Source organism: Thermobia domestica, chromosome 4 (assembly GCF_964235325.1).
Source record: "Thermobia domestica chromosome 4, izTheDome1.hap1.1, whole genome shotgun sequence".
NCBI classification, from domain to species: Eukaryota; Metazoa; Arthropoda; class Insecta; order Zygentoma; family Lepismatidae; genus Thermobia; species Thermobia domestica.
In genome coordinates, this window is record NC_137457.1 from 304,912,030 (window position 1) to 304,930,471 (window position 18,442).

At 37.2% G+C, this 18,442-nt stretch overlaps 1 protein-coding gene across 2 annotated transcripts in view; it reads right to left on the reverse strand.

Moving 5' to 3' along the window:
* Positions 1-1,484: 1,484 nt before the first annotated feature.
* LOC145684271 (uncharacterized) overlaps positions 1,485-18,442 on the reverse strand; it is a 323,824-nt gene continuing 306,866 nt past the window's right edge. The window contains exons 33-35 of one of the 2 annotated variants that reach the window (XM_081756414.1): positions 15,697-15,870; positions 12,274-12,492; positions 1,485-2,098 (exon numbers count right to left, since the gene is read on the reverse strand). In XM_081756414.1, coding sequence (XP_081612540.1) covers positions 1,934-2,098; positions 12,274-12,492; positions 15,697-15,870 — 558 coding nt within the window. In that variant the 3' untranslated portion in view covers positions 1,485-1,933. Of the gene's footprint in view, positions 2,099-12,273; positions 12,493-15,696; positions 15,871-18,442 lie in introns of those variants that run through there. The other variant, XM_081756415.1, reaches the window with a different exon arrangement.

Sequence of the window (18,442 nt, forward strand, 5' to 3'; positions counted from 1 at the left end):
CTTTTTTTTTAAATACAATTCTTTCTTAGTAAAGCTATTCTTCCTTTTATTCGTCGCGGGCCTAATAGAATTTGGCCCGTGGATCATAGTTTGTACACCAGTTATACACCATTTATAAATACAATGCCCCGTGTTGACTACAAGTTTTAGAGACAAGACATAGCAAATGCGTCTCCGGATACCAGAAACCGAATTATTCTGTACTAACTTAAAACGATAACGTTGTATGTTGTCACATATTTTCCGACGGCACACTTGAAATAGAAAGGCTCAACTCTACCAAGGGCGCCCATGTTCTGGTTTCCAAGGGGGAGGCAAGTATAAGTGACGTTTCAAATATAGTTTCAAATTTTGCAGTAACTAATGTAAAGATTCTATTGGGTTTTCGATATTCCCAAGTACAATTTCCTCTTAGAGGGGGCAAGCGCCCCACCTTACCCCCCCTGATGGGCGCCCTTGAACTCTACTAAGACATTAATATGCTTGTGAAATTTGGAGCCCTTATTTCCAAACTCACATTGATGACTTAGAACGTGTTCAGTATAAAATTCTTTGTTATTTGTATTTTTAAAAAGTGCAATAGATCAGCTAAATTAAATAGAGTATCTTATTCTGCTTTGTTGTTAGAATTTTCCATGCCTATGCTAATTACTCGTAGATTGCATGCACAAAATATTTTATTGTATAAGATAATTAATTATTTTGTGGATGTGCAAGATTTTTTTGCAATAGGCCTATATTAAATTAAATGTTAAATCTGTACGTTTAAGATTACATATGCCATTTTCTATAAGGAGGTCAAATATCGTTCAACATCAACAGTCGCCAGCAATTAGATTGTGTAATCTTCACAATCAGTTAGTTATGAAGGATGTAAAGATTGATTTTTTCCATGCCATATGCGCAATATATACGTATCTATAATTCGAAATTACTATAAGTAACAATGTTCAATGTAACTATGTGCTTTAAACTTTATATATCAATAGTCATTCTTGTATTTCCATCATTAACTCATCATATTTTTTAATTTTCTATGAATTTACATATATTTTGTATTATCCTTATTAGTTCTTTCCTACTTTTTGTATTCCTAGCATCATTTCTTTGTATTATATTCTTGTATTCACATATCTTTCTTATAATTTGTCTTGTATTTGTAAGATTTTTCTTAGAATTTTGCATACTTTCTTTTATTGTAATTTAGCTCATGTATTCTTTTATTTGCCACTTGTTAAATGGAGCATATAGCTCTGTCAAGGACATTGAAATAAATAAATAAATAAAATAAATAAATAAATAAATTTAATTAATTTTATTTTATTAATTATTTAATTAAATTAATATTTAATTTAATTTTGAAAATAACTATTCCCAGTTTTGTTACATTCTTTATTGTTAAAGAAAAATACATTATTTACTACTGTTACGAGGGTCAAATGAAATTCATAGCAGGAAAACAAGATACAATAACTGGAAGTAAATACATTCTAGCACTAATCCTGCATAAAACTATGATTATTGTACTTATTTGGAAGACGAACAATCTACTCCTTTTAAACAACTGTTTTACAGATATTCAACACACTAATAAGAGTCGGAATTAATAAGAACATATCTACATTTTACGATCCCTTACAGATAATGCAAATTAAATAACAATATACTGAGTATGAACTATCAGAAACATACAACACATTTATGAAACTTCGCAAAAAGTCATAACGCAATGCTTAAGGCATCCGAATCTATCTAATAAAATTAATTTTACACTTTGAATCATATTCATTCGATTCTCATATAACGGTACTGAATTAAATTAAGCTCTGCAACTAGCTGGCTTTATCATTTGTACAGAAATTATCTTTATCCCTAGTAATCACATATATCAAGCATAACATCATTATTTAGTCTATATTAATTGCATTGCCGACTAACTGAAGGCTTCGGAATTAACTTTTTCCTTAATAAGCTCCTCTGCCGCTGGGTAATGTTCGAGTAAGTAGCTCCAGTTCGAGTAATCTAAGCTGATTACAACAGTTACAGTTTTCGCTATGTAACTGTAATTGTAAGGTAGGCCGTCTTGTATGCCTTGCAACTAAAATGAAAGACATGAAAATATTAATTATTAGATTATAATAAACTTTATTTACTTTTGCATATACTGTATATAGTGGTGCTATTCAGCCGGTTTGCTTGAACCGGTTGTTAAAATACGAGGGTAAGTCAACTGAAAACCATAAAAGTAGAAATAAAAATCCGCATATGGCGCCAGTGAGCTGTAAGTTGGCATGCCTGTTTACGATAGTATGCCGGATGTCTCCTAGGTGGCAGCAGCCGGCAGATGCACAAACACCGGCGCAACAACAGTTCCAAAATGGCAGCCCCACTAGCCACATGCACCAGCGAGGAGCAGCGTTCTGTGATTCGGTTTTAGCGAAGTGAAGGTGTGAAACCGATTGACATTTTTAGGCGAATGAAGGTTCAGTATGGAGATGCGTGTTTGTCACAGCCACAAATCTATGAATGGTGCCGGAAATTTGCAAATGGTGTTACGTCTGTGGCCGATGCTCCACGCCCCGGCCAGGCTCGGCGCGTAGTGACTCCAAAGACCATTGCAGCCGTTGAAGCCATCGTTTTGGAAAACCGCCGTGTGACAATAGACGAAATAGTAGCACGTGTACACATGAGTCATGGATCGGCACATCATATTGTGAATGATGTTCTCCAGTTTCATAAGGTGTCTGCAAGATGGGTGCCCCGACAACTGACGCCTGAACTGAAACAGCGACGTGTTGATGCGTGCGAAGACCTTTTGTGGCGTGCTGAACGTCACGGTAATGCCTTCCTGTCACGAATCGTCACTGGTGACGAAACATGGGTGCATTACCATCAGCCTGAAACAAAGCGAGCGAGCAAGGAGTGGCGCCACTCCTCATCACCGAAACCGGCGGCAGGAAGTTCCACTCCGATGAAGAGGTACGCAACGCGGTGCACGAGTGGTTGCGCCGTCGCCCAAAAGACTTTTTTTCTGCAGGTATTCAGGCTCTTCCGAAGCGCTGGCTGACTTGCATTGAACGAGGAGGGGACTATGTTGAAAAGTGATTTACTTCTGTACCCTGTGTGACCAATAAATAATATTTAAAAAAATAATTATGGATTTCATTTGACTCCCCCTCGTATTTCGAGTTCGCAGAACCGTTTGTTATACCCAGGCATAACACTTAATTCCACCCAGTTATACCCAGTAAGACGTAATATAGTTTATGCTAGGATAGCCATTGGACAGGTAGTATAGAGCTAGTAACTACGCATTAAGGGCATGATATAAAGAAAAACTAATTTATTAGAACGATGAGTAACAAAAGTGTATATAAATTTTAACCATCACCAAGGTGCCTATGAAATGAATAATAGTATCATGACTCTTATGAGGTTCGCATTCTCGCTTTCATGTTAAGACTCTCTTGTGTGAATTTCACTATGGTAACCAACAAAGTTCTTATCAGCGTACTTACAATATGATGGTGTCCATTGCTAACAGAATCTGCACAGCACTTTCCGAAACCACTAATCTCCGTTTCGAGTAAACGCGACTAGTCACTGAGAGGCGTATGGTTGATAGACATTTGATGATTTAACTAAATTGTCTAAGGTTTATATAGTTGTTTCCTTGCACTTTTATTTCTATTATTCGAGGAAACTGAAAGTTGAAACTAGGATTGTTTATGAAGTAATTTCGATTTCACTTTTCTAAAACCTTCCGCGTTTATCAGCAAAACATGTCATTTCTATTTTAAAATGATTTCACTCTCCTATATTGTCTTTGATATTTGAAGGTGACCTGTTTACTATATATCATCATCATAGGTATTCTGCCTTTATTGGCAGGTCACTTGCCGCAGCTGAGAAGCTTCCGTGCTCCACGGTCCTCCGCTAACCTCTTCGTATTCACGTATGATCTTTCTGTTTTTATATCATCCATTAATTGTAGTCTCCTTCGTCCCCTCCCTCTCTTTCCCGCCACCCACATTTCGAAGGCTTCCAGTCGATTTTCATCACCTTTACGTAATGTCCACGTTTCCGCCTCATACAGGACAACACTCCACACGCTTTTACTTTAGTTTAAAATCTCAAAATGAGGAATGTCTTACCAGGAACAAGTAAATTTTAGTTTAACTACGTATCTTTGTTATTAGAAATTCTTAAACCTACATGTTAAACATGTGATCTCTCAGAATAAGTTATAAGCGTTTATTTCTTAATCTCAAATGCTCAGATATCAAGACTGAGAACTGAATCTCATGACTGTAGTGTTTAGGATTATTTATATTTGAAACGCATAACAATTGTTGATCCATTGCTAGATTAAGGTCTTTCCAATATTTTTTGACGACCATCTATCTTGGATAATTCGTTTCCGAGATGTTCGCAGTGCTACCTAACTTCGTTACACCACCTTGTATTAGAATGCTGGTTGGTCCCTACTGGTTATTTATGGTATCCAGTGAAAAATGTGCTTTGTCTATCTTGTATGGTCTGTTTCCTAACAGAGTTATACGAGTTATATTCGTCGTATCTATTTATTTGCCTATCCATTTACTATCTCTCTCTACTGTGTATATATATACCAAACTGGTTGCTAAAAAATTAGAATAATACCAATGCGGTTTATTAAAAATATTGTAGAGTTTATACACAAGTAGTAAGTACATTTTTTAACTTCTGAGTTTCATTATACTAGAAATATACCAATTAACATGGAAAGTACGTTAATCACAAGGTTAGGTATCACTACTGGTACCTTCCAAGCGGTTACGCCAGGCCCGTATTTAGGTAAGTGCTATTTTGTGCTCGAGCACAGGGCGGCAGAATTTAGGGGGCGGCAAAATTTCGGATTTTTTTAAAATTCACAATAAAGTAATATTTTAAAAACTAGCGACCCGCAGAGTCCCGCGCAAGCGCGAGAAAATATGTTCATGTGTTTGATTCGCGCTAATTACAGTAGTTACTAATTAGCTAGCTTATCTGATTATTTTAAAAAGTCATCCCCTCCCACCCAAACAGTGAGGATGAACCTGAACATCATGAAAATTGATGCTGTTAAACTCATCGACCTCAAAAACTATGAACTCAACAGTAATATCTGCTGTTTTCGATTACTTTTAAAATCTCGCCTCCTCCCTGGGGAGTGGAGTGTGACTTGAAGTTGAATTGGATTAAAACTGTCACTATTCATCTCAGCGACCCCAAAAACTGTGAATTCAACTCTAATATAGATAGTTTTCGGGGAGAAGAATTATTTAGAGCACAGGGGTGCACAATATATAAATAGACCTTGGGCTTCGCCCTAACACTCGCTGTTGCTATTCGTGTTATAAACATGCTGGGCATTATACGGAGTCGTTTTACGCGTGATTATCATCATACTAAAACTTTTGACTCACGAATGATTAAAACGACCGCATTAAGAAACACATTCCTGATCTTATTACATGACTTACGTCGAACGCGACCAGCCACAACTTTTCTCCAGAATTATCCAAGCACTTTAAGAGAAACCTACGAAGAGAGAATATTAAATAAATACAGTAGGACCCGGATAAATCGCAGCTGAAGGGAAGGGACAAAAATTCGACTTATCGAGTTTTTCGAGTAATCAAGGTTCGAGTTATCGAGGTGGCCGCAACAAAATTCGAGATACCGAGGTTCTGCGTTCTTAATTAAAAGTGACTACATAACCTCAATAACTCGAAGTTTTATTCATTCAACCTCTATAGTTCGAAGTTGTATTCGTTCAACCTCTATAACTCGAAGTTTTATTCATTCAACCTTTATAACTCGAAGTTTTATTCATTCAACCTCTATAACTGGAAGTTTTATTCATTCAACCTCTATAAGTCGAAGTTTTATTCATTCAACCTCTATAACTCAAAGTTTTATTCATTCAACCTCTATAACTCGAAGTTTTATTCATTTAATCTCTATAACTCAAAGTTTTATTCATTCAATCTCTATAACCCGGCGGGAGCTCATGTGGTTCGGATTCCACGTTAATCAGTAGGTCCACGTCTCATATAGCCTCGCTGCTGAAAGGGACGCTAAACTAAAATCAACTCAACGCAATCTCTATAACTGGAAGTTTTATTCATTCAACCTCTATAACTCGAATTTTTATTCATTCAACCTCTATAACTCAACGTTTTATTCATTCAACCTCTATAACTCGAAGTTTTATTCATTTAATCTCTATAACTCAAAGTTTTATTCATTCAACCTCTATAACTCGAAGTTTTATTCATTTAATCTCTATAACTCAAAGTTTTATTCATTCAATCTCTATAACTCAAAGTTTTATTCATTCAACCTCTATAACTGGAAGTTTTATTCATTCAACCTCTATAACTCGAAGTTTTAATCATCTAACCTCTATAACTCGAAGCTTTATTCATTCAACCTCTATAACTCGAAGTTTTAATCATCTAACCTCTATAACTCGAAGCTTTATTCATTCAACCTCTATAACTCGAATTTTTATTCATCCAACCTCTATAACTCGAAGTTTTATTCATTCAACCTCTATAACTCAAAGTTTTATTCATTCAACCTCTATAACTCGAAGTTTTATTCATTTAATCTCTATAACTCAAAGTTTTATTCATTTAATCTCTATAACTCAAAGTTTTATTCATTCAATCTCTATAACCCGGCGGGAGCTCATGTGGTTCGGATTCCACGTTAATCAGTAGGTCCACGTCTCATATAGCCTCGCTGCTGAAAGGGACGCTAAACTAAAATCAACTCAACGCAATCTCTATAACTGGAAGTTTTATTCATTCAACCTCTATAACTCGAATTTTTATTCATTCAACCTCTATAACTCAACGTTTTATTCATTCAACCTCTATAACTCGAAGTTTTATTCATTTAATCTCTATAACTCAAAGTTTTATTCATTCAACCTCTATAACTCGAAGTTTTATTCATTTAATCTCTATAACTCAAAGTTTTATTCATTCAACCTCTATAACTCGAAGTTTTATTCATTTAATCTCTATAACTCAAAGTTTTATTCATTCAATCTCTATAACTCAAAGTTTTATTCATTCAACCTCTATAACTGGAAGTTTTATTCATTCAACCTCTATAACTCAAAGTTTTAATCATCTAACCTCTATAACTCGAAGCTTTATTCATTCAACCTCTATAACTCGAAGTTTTAATCATCTAACCTCTATAACTCGAAGCTTTATTCATTCAACCTCTATAACTCGAATTTTTATTCATCCAACCTCTATAACTCGAAGTTTTATTCATTCAACCTCTATAGCTCGAAGTTGTATTCACTCAACCTCTATAGCTCGAAGTTTTATTCATTCAAACGCTATAACTCGAAGTTTTATTCGTTCAACCTCTAGAATTCGAAACTGTGAAAGTTGTGTGAAAAATAAAACACTCTACATGCATTGTTTCGAAGGGGAGCTTTCATGTCTAGACATGAGTGAAACACAATTACAGTACACATTAGCAACAATGATAGGACTAGCAACAATGACAATAATACATAAAAAAAACATAGAGCTATAGCTTCGAGTTATCGAAGTCACATCAACAGAAATTCGAATTATATAGAAATAAACTTCGACTTGAAGAGGTTCGCAGATACAAAAGTTCGAGTTATCGAGGTTTTTAAATATGATTATGAATTCCTCAAAATTCGAGTTATCGAGGTTGCAATATCTGAATATTCGACTTCTAGAGGTTATTTTATCATTGAGTGTTGTGGAGAGTTCAAAGGAATATGAAAAAAATCGAGTTATCAAGGAATTGGAGTTACCGAGGTCCAACTGTATAACTCTAGAAATTAACATTTCAATGGACATCCAGCAAGGCAATAGTCTTAAATGATGAAAATACAAGCATGCACAGCATAATAATGAGCTGTTATTTGATATGAAAAGATTTGAGCTGAAGTACATCAAAATTACTCCATACTCGATATCATATTTACAACAAATTGTTCAAAAAATTCCCTGCATGTCACTTAATGGTAAACCTACATCTTTTTAGATATGGAAAACTAGTGGTAGTTGTTCTGACCTCCCTAAATGACGCCCCTGTTTCAAATATAAGGTACTTTTGACTGCACTTCAATTAAATTTTCAGATTAATTAATATAGCCCCTATCATTATTATCCAGTAGTATTTCTTGCATTTTATTATTTAAGCAGGGTTCCCACTGATCTGGACAAATCTATTTTCCTGACTTTCCCTGATCTTTGGCAGGAAATTCCCTGACTTTCATGACAGGTGTCGGATGACGTTGATATATAAATAAGGAATAAATAACATTGAATATATGAGAACATTTATTCTATAGAGACAAATAATAATAAATTGCTCATATGTACATCACTTACCACCCATAAAAATCCGAGCAAGTTTCCATACTGTGATCATTAATAGTTGGCTACGCTGAAATCGGTGTACAATTAATGTTAGAAAAAATATATTTTATAAAATTTCCCTGACTTTCCCTGATTTCCAGTCTTTTCCCCTGAGTTTTCCTAACCTGCACCATTCTCCCTGTCTTCCCCTGACCAGTAGGAATTCTGTTAAGACTATTACTTTGCTTGATTTCCTTCGAAATATCAATTACTAGTGTTATATTTGATTTAAAATTATCTTTTCCTAATTTTGGGTAATATCACGAACGTGTTTCTAAATACATAAATTATAATCATGCGTAGTAAAATTCTTAGTATGACATTGTGTAAGGGTAAAACTACCAGACGACCAAGAGTATCTGAGAATTATGAGCGCGTTAGGAAAGCTTTCTTAGGAAGTCTTAAAAAGTCTCTTAGGAAGGTCAGTCGTGAACTTGCCATGCCAGTAATGACAGTTTGAAAATTCTTAAGAAGACGCTTACATAAGCTTCCTTGCCTCTTATAAATGATACAGACTTTAAATCGTACTGACTAGGATGTGCATTTCAACTTGGCAATTAAAATGTTGCAGCACGAAAATGTGGCTATGCGAAGTTGGAAGAACATAGCGGTAGTGACGCATATTGACAAAAAAAATAAATAAATAAACCACGTGCTTCATCACAAGCACCACCAAGCAGCTGAGGGCTGTCGTCTCCGACGAAATACGAGAAGAACACGAAGAGAACACCTTCACCCCCTCCACAGGCTCCACGTCCATAGGCTGGATATAAAAGAGGATGAATAGCACCAACTGATCACACTTGACCTATCTCTTCAAGCTGCTCTGGGTGGGAAAGGTTCCCTAACCTTAACCCTGCGCTGCTTTCCGGCAAGAAGTTCCTTACCCATCTCCGGGCTGCTCTGGGCAACTGGCCATAAAAGAGGACACATAGAGACAGAAAACATCAGTCACCAACTGATCACATTCTACCTATCTCTTCAAGCTCCTTTGGGCGGGAAAGGTTCTCTAATCTTACCCCTGCGCTGCTTTTGGTCAAGAAGTTCCTTACCCATCTCCGAGCTGCTCTGGGCAACTGGCCATAAAAGAGGACACAGAGACAGAAGACATCAGTCACCAACTGATCACATTCTACCTATCTCTTCAAGCTGCTTTTGGTGGGAATGTTTCCCTAACCTTACCCCTGCGCTGCTTCGAGCAAGAAGTTCCTTACCCGTCTCCTGGCTGCTCTGGGCAACTGGCCATAAAAGAGGACACATAGAGACAGAAGACATCAGTCACCAACTGATCACATTCTACCTATCTCTTCAAGCTGCTTTTGGTGGGAATGTTTCCCTAACCTTACCCCTGCGCTGCTTCGAGCAAGAAGTTCCTTATCCGTCTCCTGGCTGCTCTGGGCAACTGGCTATAAAAGAGGACTCATAGAGACAGAAGACATCAGTCACCAACTGATCACATTCTACTTATCTCTTCAAGCTGCTTTTGGTGGGAATGTTTCCCTAACCTTACCCCTGCGCTGCTTCGAGCAAGAAGTTCCTTACCCATCTCCGGGCTGCTCTGGGCAACTGGCCATAAAAGAGGACACATAGAGACAGAAGACATCAGTCACCAACTGATCACATTCTACCTATCTCTTCAAGCTGCTTTGGGCGGGAAAGGTTCTCTAATCTTACCCCTGCGCTGCTTTTGGTCAAGAAGTTCCTTACCCATCTCCGAGCTGCTCTGGGCAACTGGCCATAAAAGAGGACACATAGAGACAGAAGACATCAGTCACCAACTGATCACATTCTACCTATTTCTTCAAGCTGCTTTTGGTGGGAATGTTTCCCTAATCTTACCCCTGCGCTGCTTTTGGTCAAGAAGTTCCTTACCCATCTCCGAGCTGCTTTGGGCAACTGGCCATAAAAGAGGACACATAGAGACAGAAGACATCAGTCACCAACTGATCACATTCTACCTATCTCTTCAAGCTGCTTTGGGCGGGAAAAGTTCTCTAATCTTACCCCTGCGCTGCTTTTGGTCAAGAAATTCCTTACCCATCTCCGAGCTGCTCTGGGCAACTAGCCATAAAAGAGGACACATAGAGACAGAAGACATCAGTCACCAACTGATCACATTCTACCTATCTCTTCAAGCTGCTTTTGGTGGGAATGTTTCCCTAACCTTACCCCTGCGCTGCTTCGAGCAAGAAGTTCCTTACCCGTCTCCTGGCTGCTCTGGGCAACTGGCTATAAAAGAGGACTCATAGAGACAGAAGACATCAGTCACCAACTGATCACATTCTACCTATCTCTTCAAACTGTTCTGGGTGGGAGAGACTCCTTAACCTTGCCTCTGCGCTGATTCGGGCAAGAAATTTCTTACTCATCTCTGGGCTGTTCTGGGCAGGAGATATTATTCCACAATTGCGCCGCATTGGGCAAGAGATTCCTAACCTACAACTCTAAACCTCCGCGCTGCTCTGGACAGGAGGTTTAAATTATAGAGGAAAGATTATTAGAGAAATTACTTATTTATAATCTAGTGTACAAACTGTATAGAAAATATTGTAATAAAAAATGTGAGGAAAATCTCTGTACCGTTACTTTACCATGCATTACAATACAATGTAGCGTCCTCTTAAGAACTGCTATACTGTCATTACTGGCATCAAGTTCACAATTGGCTTTCCTAACAGACTTTTTAGAACTTTAAAAGAAAGAATCCCTAAAGCGCTCCAACATTCTCCTCAGACACTCTTACTCGTCTCGTACTTTTACCCTTACACAGACAGCCGGTCGTTTCAAACTGGTTATGCCATCGACGAATGTTATTGGTATTTCAACAGAGTACAACAGAGTTCAGAGTAGACTTCCTCACGGGTTCTCCAATTGACCCATTTTTCTCTACCATATAGGCTCGCCTCTACCTTATGCGGAACATGTGCATTTGCACAGAGCCGCAAGTTTCAAGGGATGGCAAAATCTGTCATAACTATATTAAAAAATAAATGTTTCTTGTTGGAAACAGACTTCATGATGATGGTAGTTAAATTTACTTAGCTGACCTTCTATTTGAGGATCGTACTACATTCATAAATCATGTTTAGGTAGCATTATCTTAAGATTACATGGATAGTGCTAAAGCAAATGGTCAAATAAATTCTAGCATGAATTGCTTGATTTTTGTCAAATACAAAAACTCAATTCTAATACAGTAACGAACACTGTTCCATTGTCTTTATCACAAACAAGGTCCTAACCATTGAAGGTGGAAACAAGTGATTTAAAGAAAAGTTAACAGATGTAGAAGGAAAATTAAGAAATAAAGATAAAAGAGCTAGTTGCACTGGAATTGAAAACGGATATATTGAGATTGAAGCTCGATATTGAATTCTATAAAAGGATTACCGTCTTCCTCTGCATGTGTGTTTGCTTTATCTTTTACTAACATACGACCTAATAGATTATTATTTAAAGAAAACACAAACACAACAAGAATCCCCAAAGTAACTATTTGTAGTGTTTAGACCTTTCTGAGTGTGGGTGCACTTTCCTTCCGTGGGTTCACTTCATTGTTCATGATGGGGAAGGATACTTAAAATCATAGTTTTTAAGATTTGTTCTTTCTGGAGAAAGAGGGGCAGCAAATGATACCATTTCAGGGAGCCGCAAATTGCCTAGGGCCGGCCCTGCCACCATGAATTAAATAAAAGTTCCCCGATAATATAAAACTATTGTCTAGAGCTGCTAATCAACTATTCCTAAACATTTCTTGTCATATTTTAGAAACGAAATGATCTACGTGGAACTTTTTTTTCTATAAATAGATAAATCGAGGTGCTACCATTCCAAAACACTCTCCAGCATTCAAAACATTCTCCTCGAAGTCATTCCCTTGTCCATCCGTGTAGATAACAGCAACACTACCTTCCTCTATAAAATACATTGTATTATTCACATCTCCTTCTTGTACGATGTAGTTATCTTGGAAAAATTTCCATGGCTCACATTTCGAAGCTATTTGTCTTAATAGGGTTGGTGGAAGATCTCCCAAGATAGGATTCTGAAATAAAAATAAGTTAGATAAAATAATCCATGTAATAACGATTACTAGGTAGATTACGATTACTATTACCATATTGTAAACTTCTTGGTAGGTATAACAAAGTTTAATAACATCAGAGTCCGGAGTCGACTCCCATTACCGGTTTATTTATAAAAATCCCCTAATTAACAACAGTATTTACAGAAATAGTATGGTACCACTTTTCTCTAATTGTAAGGTAGAAATTAGGTGGCCCAAGACCGTGGGGTCGTTGATAGGATACCTACAGAGCCCCGCAGCAGGCTAAGCAGAATGGCGTAGGAAACTCTAAAACTCCGACAGGCTAAGCAACTGACGTTAGGATCCCGACAGAGCCCCGCAGCAGGCTAAGCAGAATGGCGTAGGAAACTCCAAAACTCCGAAAGGCTAAGCAACTGACATTAGGATCACGACAGAGGCCCGCAGCAGGCTAATCCACGCAGATAGGAATAGCCAAGAGTTCCGAAACAGACTAGAGGCTTTGAGGGTAGGTTAATCCTAGTGTACAAGAAAGTAAGAGGAGGGACACCAGAAAACTGGTGCCGCTCCACTGGCTGCTGTCCAATATATAGGCGTTCCAAAGCAGCGGTGGCGCTACTGTTGTCCTGACGTCACGTGATTTGTAGGATGTGTTGATGGTCCGTCGTCTGCTACTTGCAGTAATCCCACGTGGTATGTAGTACTCCGACGTAAAATCACGTGGTGATGTTTATAAACAGGAGCATGACATTGTGCACAGAAGCACGTAGTATATTACAATATACGTATTGGAACACAAATAACTGTATAGATCCGGGTCCGCTAGTGCAGGTCCTTGCCGTGGAAAATCAGCGCACGGGGCGACAGTATACGACGGCGCCCCCATACATATATTCCAAGCAATTTTTCCTATCTGTTTTCCTTTTTCTCCCGAATTTTTCGCCCCCTTACTTCGGCGCCCGGGGCCGTCGCCCCGCTCGCCCCCCTACGGCACGGCCCTGCGCTAGTGTGATTCTCTAATCATCTCTCTTGGAGACGAGATAATATAATACGAAACGTCCCATATAGTAGTATTCCCCGACGTTGAGATGTATCATGACCACTCCGTCCCTGGCTCAGAATCCATGGTGGCATTATTCATACTACTCGACTAATATGATAGAAATATTTCACTACTTCAGTCAATGTATAAGAAAACAAAAGAGCTTTCGCATGCCAAGCATCTTTATAAATCAAAGATATTAAACTGAATTGTTTTGAAACTAGTAATTATTTTCTGCTTAAATTTCTAAAAGCTGTGCTTCATTTATAGTCAAATTTGGACTGGGATAGTTAATCAGTTTATGAGTTAAATTTATCGTTGTTTCTTTTCCTTGCTATTTGTCTTTTGAGTTGTACACGTTCACTGCTTAATAACCAATAAAAATTTCAAAATTTTATATATCCTGTTTCAGATTCAAAGCATTTGCATACGTCAACCAGAGTTCTGACTGAATGATTCAAAGAGTGGATTATTTCTTGCCTATAATTTGATGAGAATAGTTTTTTTTTATGAGGAGGGGGGAGTTTACAGGTCATTGCTGCTGCTTGTCTAGTGCTCCAAAGTCACTCGCAAATATTAAATTTCACTTCTTTTGTAAATCGATGCTTTAATGCACAGAGATCATACTGCATTTGAGATACTGATAGTGATACTTTATCCAGATACCAAGTCTCAATTTAAAATTTTCGTAAATTTGAATTTACTACCTAATTGGTTTGAATTTACCTAGGATTTTGTTACTTCATTGTACCTCAGTTAAAGATGTTCAAGCAACAACGGACAATTACTTGAAGGACCTTCCAAAAACCTCGTTCGAAGAATGTTACCAGCAATGGAAGCACCGAATGAAGAAGTGTGTGAATGCTGAAGCGGACTACTTTGAGGGTGATAACATCCCAGAAAACTAATTCTGTAAGTACACTGATTTATTGGAACAGTCTTGTTTGTTTGTTTGTTTGTTTGTGCGTGTGTGTGTGTCACACCTCGTATTACTGGCTGATATATCGACTTTTTCTTTTTGTATTTTCACCGAAATCTCAATATTTCGGTATTTTTGAAGACATTTGTATATTTTTCAATATTTGATATTTGAATTCAAGTATCAAAATATCGATATAAAATATTAACTATTACTCGTAATATATGAACAATTTGGTATTTTTCACCGATGTTTTGAAATGGTTTTCGATATTTCAAATTTTTGGTTTTTCGTATAGAACTTTTGGTATCTTTTATATTTTTCATTCTTTTGATAACTTAATATTTGTCATATTTTGATATTTCGAAATAATGGTCAAATTTCGATATTGTGTTGATATCGATTTTCGATACCCAAATCCGGATATTGCATAGTCCCCTATGTTCCAACTTCAAAATTAATATCTGTGCGACACGTGGTGTATAATATCTGGAATTATCGTTGAGGCTAACTTATATATGATGTGTGGTCTCTTTTGCTTAACAGGATGTCGCAGATGTATTTCAAGTAATGATTATACAGGGTGTCCCACATAAAACCGGAACGTATCATATACTGATTAATCATCTCTAGTGAAATTGCTTGTGAGATGCCAACACTGTCTCGAAATTTGGATACACTGTATTTTTATCGGAAAGTTGAGTACTGCAGTGTGTCCGTGCGTCAGTTGTTCTGATAAGCTCGTATTGTTAAGTTATTGCAATGTGTTATGTGTTGAATCAGTGCTTGTGGTAACAAGGAACATTTGTGACAAAAATGGTGAGTTTCCATTAGAACAGCGAATTGAAATTGTAGAGTTTATGAGGATTATTCGATTTAATCAATTGAAAAACAAAGTGTATGCTGATAATCCTCACACAATAGGCGATCTTAAACAGAGCATTACTAAAGAAATTAACAACATCACGCCTACAGAATTACAACGTGTTGCTGGTAACGTCATCAAACGAGGTCAGCGATGCTTGGATGTTCATGGCCACCACTTCCAGCATCTCTTGTAAACGGGTAACTGTTTAACGTTACTATTATATATTCATTTGTTAGTTCATTGTTGCTGTTAAAGTGTTACTTGAATCTCGTGTGTGAGGCGTACCGTTTTATGTGAGACACCCTGTATAAGTAGGCTGTTAAATGATACCCATCTTTGAATATCATGGTGCGTTATGTCAAGATATGAGCTTACCTGATGTAAATACTTCCCATATACTTCATACTTAAGAGAAGTCATGTATTCCAGAGGAAGTTCCGTGCACACGGCTGGGAATTGTATACCACTCGATTTAATCCATAACTGTTGCACGTAATCGGAAATTTTATGAATTATAACACCACTTGCATCATTCTTCTTTAAGTACGCCTACAAGGAAAATAATATACTATTAAATAAATCCATTCATACTAGGTCTACCTGAAAACAAGATTCCATTAAATTCTGTTAGGCTAGGACCAGATTAGACTGTTTCCACTAAGTTTATTCATTTTTAAATACGATTACATATGCTTAAGATACTTAAAAATAACATACTTTAGGATCAAAATACTATCTGCCATGCGATATAGCTCGCCTGGGCATCTTGAACAAAGATCTCTCTCGTCATGGCAACATCTGCTTCGTTAAAAATTCCAAAATAGTTGAAGCTGATGAACAGTAATAAATCAATTAGTCACTGATTTCAGTCTTATCAGCTTTGTCTTCGTATTGGTCCAGTTGAAGAACACTCAATGAAGAACAGTGATCAATCAAATAATCTCAAGTTCGGTCTATGAGCTTTGTCTCCATAATTTATGCCTCATCTAATTTATGAACAGTCATGATTCAATTAGTCACTGAATTAAAGTCTATCAACTTTGACCCCATATCTATCCAGTTGCTGAATACTCATTAATTAATTACTTTCTAAATTTGGTTCAGGAGGTTTGTCCTCATACCCATCTAGTTGATGAACATTGACCAATCAATTACTATGTGAATTCGTTATTGAGAATATCCACTTTGTCTCCACACCAGTCTAGTTGAAGAACATTATCGTTAACTAATCTCTCAATTTACTCTATGAACCTTGTCTCTGTACACATCCAGTTGAAGAACGATCATCAATTACCTAATCTCTCAGTTCTGTCAGAGAGTTTTGTCCCCATATCCCTCTAAGTTTATGAACAGTCAACAATCAATTGGTCACTGAATCCGATATATCAGCTTTGCTCCCATATCCATGAAATTGATAATAGTCATAATTCAATTAGTCACTGATTTCGGTCTATCAGCTTTGTCTCCGCATCCGTCCAATTGAAGAACAGTAATTAATCAAATAATCTTTCAGTTCGATCTATGAGCTTTGTCTTCATACCCATCTAGTTTAGGAACGGTCATGAATCAGTCAGTGAATTCGGTCTATCAGGTTTGTCCCTGTATCCGTCCAGTAGAGAACAATCATTAATCAACTAATCTCTCAGTTTTGTCTCTCAGTTGTGTTTCCATATCCATCTAAGTTTATGAACATAGTCACTGAATTCGATCTATCAGCTTGGCCCCCACATCCATGAAATTTATGAACAGTCATGAATCAATTAGTCGCTGAATCCAATCTATCAGCTTTGCTTCCATATCCGTGAAGTTGATGAATAGTCATGATTCAATTAGTCACTGATTTCGGTCTATCAGCTTTGTCTCTGCATCCGTCCAATTGAAGAACAGTAATTAATCAAATAATCTTTCAGTTCGATCTATGAGCTTTGTCTTCATACCCATCTAGTTTAGGAACGGTCATGAATCAGTCAGTGAATTCGGTCTATCAGGTTTGTCCCTGTATCCGTCCAGTAGAGAACAATCATTAATCAACTAATCTCTCAGTTTTGTCTCTCAGTTGTGTTTCCATATCCATCTAAGTTTATGAACATAGTCACTGAATTCGATCTATCAGCTTGGCCCCCACATCCATGAAATTTATGAACAGTCATGAATCAATTAGTCGCTGAATCCAATCTATCAGCTTTGCTTCCATATCCGTGAAGTTGATGAATAGTCATGATTCAATTAGTCACTGATTTCGGTCTATCAGCTTTGTCTCTGCATCCGTCCAATTGAAGAACAGTAATTAATCAAATAATCTTTCAGTTCGATCTATGAGCTTTGTCTTCATACCCATCTAGTTTAGGAACGGTCATGAATCAGTCAGTGAATTCGGTCTATCAGGTTTGTCCCTGTATCCGTCCAGTTGAGAACAATCATTAATCAACTAATCTCTCAGTTTTGTCTCTCAGTTGTGTTTCCATATCCATCTAAGTTTATGAACATAGTCACTGAATTCGATCTATCAGCTTGGCCCCCACATCCATGAAATTTATGAACAGTCATGAATCAATTAGTCGCTGAATCCAATCTATCAGCTTTGCTTCCATATTCGTGAAGTTGATGAATAGTCATGATTCAATTAGTCACTGATTTCGGTCTATCAGCTTTGTCTCTGCATCCATCCAATTGAAGAACAGTAATTAATCAAATAATGTCTTAGTTCGATCTATGAGCTTTGTCCCCATACTTATCTACTTTATGAATAGTCATGAATTAATTAGTTACTCAGTTCGGTGTATCAACTTTGACTCGTACCCAGCCAGTTAATGAATACTCATTAATTAGTACTCTCCCAATTCGATCCAGCAGGTCTGTCTTCATACCATCCAATTGATGCACTTTGACTCAATCAATTACTATGTGAATCCGGTGTATTCACTTTGTCCCCATACCCATCTAGTTGAAGAACAGTATCATTAACTAATCTCTGGATTTAGTGTATGAACCTTGTGTCTGTGCACATCCAATTGATGACTATTCCTCCATCAATTCTGTGGGTGCATGCAACAACCCGATTGTGACATTTTTTAAAAAATGAAAAGTGAGTTACCGCCATTCATGAATTCTCCAGAGATCA